General features: G+C 41.9%; 1 protein-coding gene across 1 annotated transcript; it reads left to right on the forward strand.

Annotated features, from left to right (window-relative positions):
* Positions 1-1,180: 1,180 nt before the first annotated feature.
* On the forward strand, positions 1,181-10,931 carry PENK (proenkephalin). The gene is made up of 4 exons (XM_035125646.2): positions 1,181-1,311; positions 1,422-1,550; positions 2,693-2,833; positions 9,992-10,931. Exons 3-4 carry the CDS (start codon positions 2,696-2,698, stop codon positions 10,652-10,654), a joined length of 801 nt encoding a protein of 266 aa, XP_034981537.2. The 5' UTR covers positions 1,181-1,311; positions 1,422-1,550; positions 2,693-2,695; the 3' UTR covers positions 10,655-10,931.
* The last annotated feature ends 1,959 nt before the right edge of the window (positions 10,932-12,890 follow it).

A 12,890-nucleotide genomic window follows, 5' to 3' on the forward strand; every position in this document is an offset into this window, starting at 1 on the left:
TAAGCATTTATGCTAGGACTGAATGGGATGCAAAGCTGTGTCATACTACAGGGAAGCAAACTAGATGGTTTTAGCGTCCATGCACCATTCAAGAAGCAGCTGTGAAATTGGGATGGTTCCCTCCATGGCTGTTTTGACACCAGAGTGCTAAATCAGAAGCAGGGTGGGGTAGTTCTCAAGTGTTTGCCTGCGACAGAACCTTGAGGACAGATGGTGGAGCAGGAAATATATATCAGATAAAGCACAAGCTTTCTAGAGGAGTCTTTTTCAGAGTGGCACCTCAGCTATGTAGTAGTCTCCCCACACAGACTCACCTTGCACCCCAAATCCTTCTGTATCACCCAGGATTTAAAATTGTGTTTTAAATTCGGGTTGTATATTGTTTATGCTTTTATGTAAATTGGTGTATGTTTTATGCTGTCTCTGTGGGTGGTTTTTTGGTGAATTGTGCTCTTTTATTGTTCCTTGCTGGTTTCAATCCCTACATGTTGTATTTTTAATATTGCTTCCTCTGTAAGCTTCGTTTTGCTTCTAAGCTTAACCCAGGGAATATTTATTCATAGCTATTGATGAGCAGCTGTATAACTAGGACATAACTGATGAACTAATTGATGGGCAGCTGTATGACTTTAATGAACATATAAATATGGCTTGGCAAACTGTTGAGCACCAGAGTGACGTTCCCAATGGCATCCCTTAGCTATGATCTGAGGAACTGATTCACGTCCAACATCCTCCCTCGACGGTGGACGACTCAGGGTCAGAGCCTTCGAAAGCGGGAAGAGATCTATCCTGCCAACATCCACTCCTCACAGCTAGAGGGGAGAAAAATATGACCTCAACACGGGGGGGGGTGCACCCGTCCCAAGTGGCAGGCTGGAAGTACTCGTGTCCCTTCCCCGCGCCATCCATTTTTACGGAGGGGGAAGCTACCTCGGGGTGAAATGGATCCCTGAGGAGGGTGGGGAGATGGGGGGACGGCCGGTGAGTAGTGCATCTGCCCACCCACGCCGGGGGAAAAGCGAGTCGTGCGTCGTCTGTTGGCCTCGGGCAGCGTGCGAGAGCCCCCTTCCTCCCCCTCCCCGGAGTGCCAGGAGCTCCTACTGGATGTCGTCGGTGCTGCGTCACATGGAGGCTGGAAGCGATTGGGGAAAGCTCGGCGTTTCTCTTTTTTGACTAATTATAAAGTCGCTCGCTCCACTTCCCCGGGTGCTGACTTTGCTGGAGAGCTCCCGAGCCCACGGAACAGACCAGCCTCGGGAAAGGTTAAGGCAAGGAGCGGCTCGTCCTAGAAGTTCGCATCTCGACCATGTAAGATGTGCTGGAGCTGGCCAGCCTCGAGGGAGCTGTCCGCAGCGCGGCGTTGAACTCTCGTCCATGCCTTGACTCGCTTGTTTTGTTCTCTCTCTTTCTCCCCGCAGCTCCTCGACAGCCGCCTCTGCGCTCTTCTTTTAAAAGAAGAAGGAGAAACCACCGAGCGAGCTTCTATAAACTTCAGCGGAGCAGCTGCTCACTTCGGTAGAACGGCCAGGAACCCTCCAGGAGAAGAGGTAGGGGGACGGAGGGAGATGGGCATCGAGGGGTGGGAGGGGATTCCTCCTCAGCCTCTTTCCAGCAGCCAATGTTCACTCTCGTTTCTACTTGTCTGCTTAGTGCAGGGGTTAGAGAACCTGCCTTGCATTCAGAAGGTCTCAGGTTTCCACCCCCGGTGTCTCCAGGTAGGGCTGGAAAGGGCTTCTGCCTGAAATCCTGGCTGGCTTCTGCCAGCCAGGGTAGGCAACACTGAGCTGGACGGAGCAGTATGAGGCAGCTTCCTATGTAAATCCATGGGAATGGGTTGCATGCTTTTGCTGATGCTGCAAGCTTTGCCATGAACGTGGATCAAACTCTGTTCTGTCACCAGTGATGTGCTCCCTTTCCTTATGGGACTAACACCACAGACTAACACCACAGTTTTCTTGCCTTCTCTTGACCTGGTGGCCAGGACCAATGTTAGTCAATATCTCTTCTTCCAAACTCCTAGGCAAGGTGTCTCAATTTAGATACCTATTTAATAAACACACTTTACTTGGGCTTTTGTGATATAGCCATCAGTGTGATTAAAGAGTAGCAGAAAGGATCAACATTTCCCCTTCCGCCCAAGGGTATGTCAAATGTAATTCTAAACAGCATTAGGAACCATGTATACAGAACCAATGAGTGGTGATTATTCCAGGTTAATTAATTTTTGGAGGAAGGCAGAAATGAAGGGATTCAACACATAGTTCTTTTAAATGCTTCTTCTTTGCTGGTCTATGACCGTAATAAAGATATTATTATTAATGCTTCTTCATTCATTGATAACTTTCAGGACCCTACATGTTCAAATGAAGCAGCACAATTATAAATCAGAAATGTGGTCCCTGGACTATGCACTCTACCGGTAACTTTCTGATGTGCAACATTAACACTATAGATTTAAAAGAGCTTGGATAGATTTTAATGCTTTGGTCTTCAGCGTTCTTCCTTGGAAGCACCTGCTTGATTATGAGCGAATTTGTTCAAATTCGTGGTTGTAGAGGGTGTCGTTGGTGTGTGATGGTTAGTGCTCTTTCACCAAACTTCCCTGTGCATATCAATTTGGAACACAATGTATGTGCCTTGAACTAGGAAGCAAGTGATTAAGTTCAATTATCATTTTTTCTTTTTGCAGACCATGACATTTCTTCTGAGATGTTATTTCTTGCTCTTCGCTCTTAGCACATGCCTCATCCTTACAGTTCAGGCAGAATGCAGCAAAGACTGTGCATCTTGCACCCACCGATTGGCATATCATGCAGACATCAACCCCCTGGTAAGCAGAATTTAGGCTTGTTTCTGAAGAACCCAATTAATTTATTAGCCAGTTAAGAAGCTTATTATTACTCACATTCCTTCTCTATCTATCGCAAGGTGGTGTACAGTAGAGATGTACAATATATAATAAATAACAACAACTTTAAAATATTTTAAAACAACACAAAAAACAGAATATGAATTTTGAAAAACCAATATAAAATAGAAATTATGAATTGAATTACCATGAAAAGCTCTGCTAGTGCAATCAGATTACAAAACTCAAAATTGTGTGTATCTCTAACACAGATTAGCCACCCCCTAATGCACTTTAGCCACTCTTGAAGGGCTGTTAAATAATATTGCAATGTAGTTTTTTTTACATATGTTTGCGTGTAATGTGTTGCTTCCAGTATGTATAAATGAGCCTGAGTACAGCATCAGAGAGAATGAGTTATTCTGGATTAACAATGCACAATACAAGCATGTAATTGTATATGCCCTCAGAGACATATACCGTTCCTCCAAGGAGCTTTAATATGCACTTCTTCACCCACTAGCAGAAGATTGCCTGAAACCTGATCTTAGTGTAATTGAAGATCATATTGAATACTTAATATTTAGATTCAAATTATCTATGCTTCTTTGATAAATTAATAATAAATAATTGCAAAACCTGTCATATTGGTTTATGCTACACTTCTGTACTTAACAGTACAGACATACCAGCTAGTTCAGCACCTTGGAGAACTCCCACATTTCTCATTGTTCAAATACTAGATTTAGCTTGGTTATGTAATCATGGAACTGATTAACATAGAAAATGAGGCAGAAGGAATAGGATTATTTTTGCTTACGTAAAGTATGTAAATTGGGCATTTGCATCCCTAAAAATATATATGGAATCTACTGTTTTTAAGACCAGCATGAACACTGAAGACTTCAATTCCATTGTTCATTATTGTCTCCCAGTACAATACTTATCCCAGAGTTATGGTGGTCGCATAATTAATACCATTCTTGGGTTTTGTAGCCTCTTCCTGGAGCAGGTTATTTTGATCTGCCGTAAGTCTTTAGGCACCATCAATGAACTAATTGGCCAAGGTGCATATAAACATGATTCAGGAAAATACAGCAGGCAGGCACAGTTCAAAAATGGATGGTTTCCTTTTTGAGCCCATTTCAACTTAGCCTTTGATTTTGCTGGAGAATGTTTGCCTTCCCTATCAAATATTGCTTGCCTGAATATCTGAAGGTTTATGTGTTGTCTGCTTGAGATCCTCAATAGTACGGAGTGTTTGGCGTAATCAGTGTGCATGGGTTCATGTGGACTCATATTGGCATTTGGCTCTTCCAACTCTAATGTTCAGATCCATAATAATGCACAACTAGTTCCATTTGCTCATGAGGCATTCGGTGGCTCAAACTGCAATCCATGCCAAATGGCAAGCCAGTTTTGAAATATATTATTTAATTAGGTATTAAATGCATACCCTGCCTTTTCTCCAAGGAGCCTAAGGTGGTATGCATGGCTCTTTCATCCCTTCTCATTTTATCCCACAACAGCCTTGGAGGTTGGGTTGGGTTGGGTTGGGTTGGGTTAGGTTAAGATAGGTTAGGCTGAGAAGTAGTACAGGGTCATTGAGTGAATTGCATGACTGATTGAAAATTTGAGCCTGGTTTCCAAGCCTTGCGACAACCCAAAATGAGATGAGCTTCAAAGGGAGCTTTTGATGTGGCATGTTTCACAGCTTCTGGTCTTCAAAAGTAACATTTTTAGAAGCCCTATGGGGTGCACAAAAGTCCTTCAACTCCCCTATGTGAACTCTTGATTTCTAGCCAAATCTTCTAGTTGGGAACCTGTGGGACAGCCACAGAGAGAAACACACTTCTACCTCTGCACTCGGTCTTGCTGGCATTTGCAAGCCTGGGGAAAAAGAATAGCAGACATTTGTTTATAATACCCATATTCCACACCTGTCCAAAATTTCCTTCACCATCTTTTTGCTGAAGGTGCTGGAGACAGTGGTGATGCAGAACTGTTTTTGAATGTGGAAATTAGGCATCACCAGGGAACTGACCTTTAACAACCCCATAGGAAAAAAATATGAAGTACCACGTTGCTTCATCTCCATGTACATCAAAGGGAATGGAGGTAGTTTGTCTCTTCAAGATTCAAGAGTGCTCCTGTAATTTTGTTAGGCTCTTATTATTGTGCTTTATTATTTTCTTTGTAACTGCATATATTGCAGGATCATTACAAGGATCCAGAAACATAGGAACTTGCAACTAAAAGCATTATTTAAGTTCAGGACTCTCATTATTTTGACTATATAAAGTTGAAATCCTGTACCCCTGGGAATAAGTCCCATGCATACAGTGCGATTTACTTCTGACTGAGTAAATATGCATACTAGAACATTAAAGATCCATGTAAAAAAAGTATGGTCACATCAGATCACTTGTTTTAGTACTCACTGGAAACTCTTAACAACTGGTGGGCTGTACTGCAAATTAAATACGCCATGTTCTAAATTTGTTTCCATTTTAAGCTGTTAACAGATGACATATTTTGACAAAATGTTTGAGCTGGCATTAGATGAAGTACTTTGTACATGAATAGAATTGGTTTTAACATTTCTTTCTGCTATAGTGTTTGATACCATCAGCTTTATTAGATAATCCACTATAAATCACCCTCATTAAGACTAGACTGAGGAAATAGAAATGTTAATATGGAATGATATATTACTTGTGTTTAATTTTTATGTTGGAATTAATAGGGTGTGCTTGAATTTGGGTGGAAATCAAGTGGCTATTTATTTTAGTTCCGTGTGTATTTGAACCTATGTTGTTTATAACCATTGTATAACTGTTCTGTCTTGCCTGAAAGAAACAAAGGGGGGGCAAGGAAGTTAGACAGCATAAGGTGAAAAGGTACCTAGAATAACATATAAATATGTTGTAATTCTTTGAAAAGGAATGGATTTTGAAGTGGCTATATGTTTTCCAGATTGTTCATTTATACATGCAAATGGCAGCTCTATTGGGAACAATAGTAGATGGAGATCGTGATGATAATGATTAACATTTGTATACCATCCTTCATCCATAGATCTCAGGACAGTTCATCACTTAAAAATTCCAGATAAAAAACACAAAATTCATAATCAAAACCAAAACAAACCAATAACCCACCCACCCCATCCTCCCGCCCACTGAAAGAGATGTTTACAGTCACTGTTAGGACACTTACTTTATTCTAGATATTCCTATTCAAGCATGAACAGCTTCTATTTTGCAGATGGGGGCGGGCGGCAGCTGAGTATTAACTCCCCTTGTATCAAAAGTGAGCCACAGGCAGCCCTTATGCAGTGCCTGCTATAAAAAAAATTTTTGGAAGGGTGTAAAACCTCAGCCTGGGATCCTCCTTTCCTCTATATTCCATTTTCAATCCAACCAACAATTTTAATCAGAACCGTCTGAGATATTCATTACCAGCACACACTATTCAAATTATAATACTATATACAATACATTAGCCACCCTTTTTACTCACATAGATGACACTGGCTGCATCCCAAGGGACTGGGGAACAGCCATAATAGTCCCATTCTATAAAAAGGGCAACAGAAGGGACCCAGCGAATTACAGGCCGATCAGCTTACTAAGTGTGACTAGTAAACTTTATGCAAAGAACCTCCTAAATAAGTTTACAGAATGGCTAGAGAAGGAAGATATCCTGGCAATAGAACAAGCAGGCTTCAGACCCGGCAGGTCCACGATAGATCACTGCCTAACGTTACAACATCTCATAGACAAGTATTAATCAGGAGGGCAGGCCTCATTATACGCCGCCTTCGTAGACCTAAAAGCAGCCTTTGACACAGTTTCCAAACTAGGCTCTGGGACAGACTACAGGGTATTACAATAGATAGATGGCTTCTGCTACTAATTCAGGCACTGCACACAAACACAGCCCTTAGAGTCAAGTGTAGCCGCCTAGGACACCTAACAGACCCCATTAAAACCTTCAAGGGAGTCAGGCAAGGGTGCCTTTTGGCCCTTCTACTATTTAATTTTTATTTAAATAACCTAGTAGCCGCAATCTCTGACTTAGAACTCCATCCACCAAAGGTCGCAAACCGGCATATTTCAGTCCTGTTATATGCCGATGACGCGGTAATTCTATCTAGAACCCCTATTGGACTCAAAAGGGCACTAAGGCCTCAGGAACCAGCAAACTTCACATAAACTCTATCGGGAGCTCTGCAGGAAAAAACGCAAACTGCATCCTCAAATTTTTTAGAGCCCAGGGGGGCTTTTTTGTCCCCACAGCCCTCAAACTATACAAGGCCAAAACGCTGGCACAGCTCCTTTATGGAGCCTTTCTGGGTCCACCTTCCTCTACCTTCTCCCCCCTGGAGTGCATTCAATCCAAATTTCTTAGAGCTCTCCTACAAGTCCCCAGATGTGTTTCAAACGCATGGGTTAGACTAGAATTGGGAATGATGAGAGTGGAGGCTTTCATCTGCCTAACATCAATCTACAAATGGCTGGCATTGAATCTGCTCCCTCGAGGAATAGCCACATTGATCCTCTGTGACCAGTTCCAGTCAGGCTGGCTGACAGCAGTCTTGAACTCCCTCCAGAAGCTGGGTTTCGCTCCCCAAGCCCTTCTAAGTCTGGGATTGGGCCAAGCAAAAGCCACGGTGAGACAAAGAATCATAGACACTGAGAGACAACAGGACTGCTCAAGATGCCCCGACTATAAAATTGGAGAAACTGAGAGATATATAGCTGCTCCAGCAGCTTACCTCTTCTTTCTCCTATCCAAAAACACAAGAAGGGCTTTTACACTCGCCAGAAGCTCGGCTCTGCCCTCACTAGTCCTGGAAGGATCCTACAAAAAAGTCCCATACACTCAAAGACTCTGCACCTGTTCATTGGGGGAAATAGGAAGCCCAGAGCACCTGTTTTTCAGGTGCCCCTTCTATGAAGAGGCATGTAGTGGGACCATTGATTCCATGCTGGTGAGGCTAGCTGACCTCCTGGAAAAGCAGAAATTTGACCTGCTCCTGTTAGGCAAAGATCAAAAGACGATCCGGATGGTCGCCAGATTCGGTGTTCAGATCTGCAGGCATAGACCTTTCTCCAGATCCAAACTAGTTCATTAGAAAATCCCTGAACTTGGTTCTGCGAGCGACCCAGGGTCAGCTCTCTGCGACAGCTTATCTTAAAGTTTTTAAATATCTATCTGCTTATTGCCTGTATAAACATTAATTTTACCGTTGTTCAATTTTTATATGTATGTTTTGTCCTCTAGGATTGTTCCCCCAAATGTGTTTTTATAAGCTGGTCTCCAACCGTAATAAATAAATTATTCATTCATTCATTACAAGCATGTATTGACTAACATTTCAAACAACATTTTGCAAACCACTGCTCAAGCAATGAGCTAGGTGTTCCAACCATCATGTTAGATATACTAAATGGGGATTCTGAAATTTTTTATCAATAGTAGACATTTTTGTTGTTGTTTAGCTTTAATATGGATGTGCTGGCATGATTTTTAAGAAGACTTTTTGGTGCATTGGGCTATTTATTTTTGTGCTACAGTGATTTTATTTATTTCTGTGATGTATCCCTGTTCTAAATTTTGGAAAGCCTTCTGTGATGAAATTATACCAAAAGGTTTGGTCTAAATATGCAAAAGAAAACAAAAAATAATCCTTCCTTTGAATGAATAATGTATGGTTCTGTTGAAAAGATGCTTGCTTCCAATACGGTTGTATTAACTGGCTGGTATAGCAACCCTGTGATCCCCATGCTATGTGAGTACGCAGCCAGAAGTGCCCAGTGCAGGCCATGCATGCCGGCACGATGATGCGTGCATTTACAGCAACTTAAATTTCAGCAAATGAAATGGTGTAGAGCCACTGTGTGGAAGTGCTGCTTCAAAAGCCAATCCCTTCACATCAGAGCCTTGTGCCAGCCACATGCTCAGCAGTCCCCACCCACAAGGTCATGTGTTACCTGCTTTGTTGTTGGCAGATGTTGGTGCATGCTCTAGTTATCTCCCGCTTGGACTACTGCAATGCGCTCTACATGGGGCTACCTTTAAAGGTGACCCGGAAACTGCAATTAATCCAGAATGTGGCAGCTAGACTGATGACTGGGAGCGGCCACTGGGACCATATAACAGCGATCCTGAGATATCTGCATTGGCTCCCAGTACGTTTCCGAGCACAGTTCAAAGTGTTGGTGCTGGCCTTTAAGGCCCTAAACGGCCTCGGTCCAGTATACCTGAAGGAGCATCTCCACCCCTATCATTCAGCATGGATACTGAGATCCAGTGCTGAGCGCCTTCTGGCGGTTCCTTCATTGCGAGAAGTGAGTTTACAGGGAACCAGACAGAGGGCCTTCTCGGTAGTGGTGCCCACCCTGTGGAATGCCCTCCCATCAGATGTCAAGGAAATAAGCAATTGTTGTTGTTGTTGTTGTTGTTGTTTTCTGTTAAATGTTTTTTTTTTAAGATGCTCCTGGTCCTAATGTGATTTCTTCATCTAAAGAAATTCAGAGTTGGCCACACAATCAAAGGCATGGCACCCACCCCACCTCATGCTGCTTTGGTGGACAAATGTTTCACCTCTGCACTGAACATGCAAGTACATATTTGACCCTACATTAAGATGCAGATAGCCAGTCTCAGTGTGTGCAGCTCCACAGAATCAACAAATGTAAGAAAGGGGTTAAGGACTTAGACTGCATGTAGTCCACTCACATTTGCTATCTGCTCTCATTAGGTTTGCCAGGCTCCCCTTCTTGTAACAACATTACATATTGCCATGCAATCTCTGGCTCTGTGCCTTGTAATGCATTTCATCTTTAATAAATAAATGCATTTTGGGGGAAATGTGATTATGCATCTCTTCTTGTCGATGTAAATCCCACCACAAATCTCAAAGCAATGCTAAAACAACCCAGGTTAATGGTTCCCAGTGAGCGAAGTATTTCAGAGAAAGATAAAAATAGATAGTTGTGACATTTCCCCCCTCCCCCATTATAAATAACTTGGTTTATATTCTAACATATGGATTTCTAGTATTGCTGCTTTTAACAAGGCAAAAAGAGGTCACAAATATGTTCTTACTTTGTAAATCAAACTATTTTTCAGGCATGTACACTAGAATGTGAAGGAAAGTTGCCCTCTGCCAAGGCCTGGGAAATCTGCAAAGACCTTCTGCAACTGAGTAAACTGGATACTTCCCAGGAAGCCATTGGTGCCCTAGGGGACAACCCAAAAGAACAGGATGAGAGTCATTTGCTAGCCAAAAAATATGGTGGCTTCATGAAAAGATATGGTGGCTTCATGAAGAAGATGGATGAACTCTATCATACAGAACCAGAGGAGGAACCTAAAGTAGGAGAAATCCTTGCTAAAAGGTATGGAGGCTTTATGAAGAAGGATGCCGAAGATGATGCCTTGGCTAATTCGTCTGATCTGCTGAAGGAGCTTCTCGGAACAGGGGAAAATGCTGAAACTGGGCATTATCGGGATCTGAATGATGGTGAAGTCATCAAGAGATACGGTGGCTTCATGAGGAGCATCAAGCGCAGTCCTGAATTGGAAGATGATGCCAAAGAGCTGCAAAAGAGATATGGTGGCTTCATGAGAAGAGTGGGGAGGCCAGAGTGGTGGCTGGACTACCAGAAACGATATGGTGGATTTCTTAAGCGTTTTGCCGATTCTCTCCTTCCTTCAGATGAAGATGGAGAAAGTTATTCCAAAGAGGTTCCAGAAATGGAAAAAAGATATGGTGGATTTATGAGATTTTAATTACCTTCCTTTTGTCCTTTTGGTCCCAAATCAAAGACTGCTTCATGGATCATAATTTATTGTCATGTGTTGCTTGTACTGTACAGTTTTTTACTGTCCTAGTTTATAATGCAACCGCTGTCTGTTACTTCAAGTTCTGTGCTCTTTTAAGTCAACAAATAACTTCTGTAATGACTTCTAATTTGTCTGTTGTACTTTTCATGCTAAATCTATTTTAATTACCATATCCATTTCTTTAAAACAGTGCAATTGCTTAGTTGTATATACAATAAATTGTTCATCCTAACTGCATACTATATCCTGAAGTATTATTTTCCCAACAATCATTACAATTCATTTTTTTCTGCACATGTGAAATGGAATTTATTCCCCTCTTCTCTCTCTCTCTTTCATTTTAATTTTTCAAATTTATTTTAGGAAACTTGAAGTGAATATTCACTACAACCATCTATGCCACACATACACATTAAAGCTCTAGAGGATGGTCAGTATATAATAATTTGTACACCTTGTTTGCAAACCGAATTACCAGTACACATCCCCATTTTAAGAAAGAAATTATAGTCTCAAAATTCTGAGGACTTGCTATTTCTCAAATTTAACAACCTTTAACAGAATTCCAAAGCAGTCTAAATCAATAGGATTTAAATTAAGAAAAATGACACCAAACTGCATTAGTTTGGGATCTTCCCATGTTGTATGTGTGCAGAAATGGCTCTGATGGATCTTGAGCTCAGGTTGCAGCTGATTACTATTACTATTTATTAAATTTGTATACTGCCCTTCATCTATAGATCTCAGGGCAGTTCACAGCATAAAAATACAAGATAAAAACACAAAACACATACCGTACATTCCGGCATATAAGACGACTGGGCATATAAGACGACCCCCAACTTTTCCAGTTAAAATATAGAGTTTGGGATATACTCGCCGTATAAGAAATATGACCCGGCATATAAGACGACCCCTGGATTTTGAGAAGATTTTCTTGGGTTAAAAAGTAGTCTTATACGCAGGAATATACAGTAATAAAAACAAGACCAAGAACAAAACTAACCAATACCCCCTCTCCCCCCCCCCAACCTGCTCTCACAAACATTTAAAAGGGTATAGGATGTTAATCAGCTCAAGGCCTGGTTAAAGAGGAACATTGCTTCGCCTTCTTGGAACTGAATTAGCCTTTCATCAGAATTATAGGAACTCATAGGAAGCTCAATATCTCTCAAGAACTATCCCAAAATGGATCCAACCTTGTACCGATCTCTACAGTTTGCATTGGCCTTTCAAGATTTGCTTTTCTTTGGTTTTCTAATTACTTTCTTCATACATGTTCACCTCATATATGAATATATGTGAGTCTATCTCACAGGCTTATGTCGCTTTGAACAATGGACTAAATTCCTTAAGAATGAAGGTAAAGCTAACCTGGTCACTCACTAAAGTACTGTCATTGTTGCCATTCTAATTTTGTTTCATACACCCCATGGCAATCAAATAGCAGTAAAACGTATTAGAATTTGTTTCAGGAAGTAGTTCTTCTGGGTCTTTGTAGTGCACAGCAAATAGTGTAATTTACACTATGATTCCTTATGAGATTGGCACAAACACAAGGATGAAAAAAAAATTAAAGACAAGACTGTGTAGCTACCTGTTATGTACTGAGAATAAAGAGCATGAAATTCACTCTCGACTCCGAGTATATTTCACTACCCCTAATTTTATCCTCACAATCGGGTCTAAACCACTGAGCCTAGGGCTTGCCTATCAGAAGGTCAGCGGTTCGAATCCCCACAACGGGGTCAGCTCCCGTTGTTCAGTCCCAGCTCCTGCCCACCTACCAGTTCGAAAGCACATCAAAGTGTAAGTAAATAAATAGGTACCACTCCAGCAGGAAGGTAAACGGTGTTTCCATGTGTTGCTCTGGTTTGCCAGAAGCGGCTTAATCATGCTGGCCACATGACCCGGAAGCTGTCTGCAGACAAATGCCTGCTCCCTCGGCCTATAAAGGGAGATGAGCGCCGCAACCCCAGAGTTGTCCGCAACTGGACCTAATGGCCAGGGGTACCTTTACCTTTACCTTTTAAACTTGACTGAGAGACTGTGATGAGTGGAGAATCACTGCGTGAGCCTCATTGATAAAAGAATATGAACCTGGGTCTTCCCAGCCTAAGCCCAACACTCACATCATTCCACTACATACGCTCCATTCACTTTCAGCAGGGATGAGGATCCT

Source organism: Zootoca vivipara, chromosome 8 (genome assembly GCF_963506605.1).
Source record: "Zootoca vivipara chromosome 8, rZooViv1.1, whole genome shotgun sequence".
NCBI lineage: Eukaryota > Metazoa > Chordata > Lepidosauria > Squamata > Lacertidae > Zootoca > Zootoca vivipara.

Excerpts from the sequence above, each read along its gene's own strand:
- PENK (XM_035125646.2), top strand. The coding sequence starts at position 2,696 with ATGACATTTCTTCTGAGATGTTATTTCTTGCTCTTCGCTCTTAGCACA. Across the intron at positions 2,834-9,991 it reads ATGCAGACATCAACCCCCTG|GCATGTACACTAGAATGTGA; the intron begins GTAAGCAGAATT and ends ACTATTTTTCAG.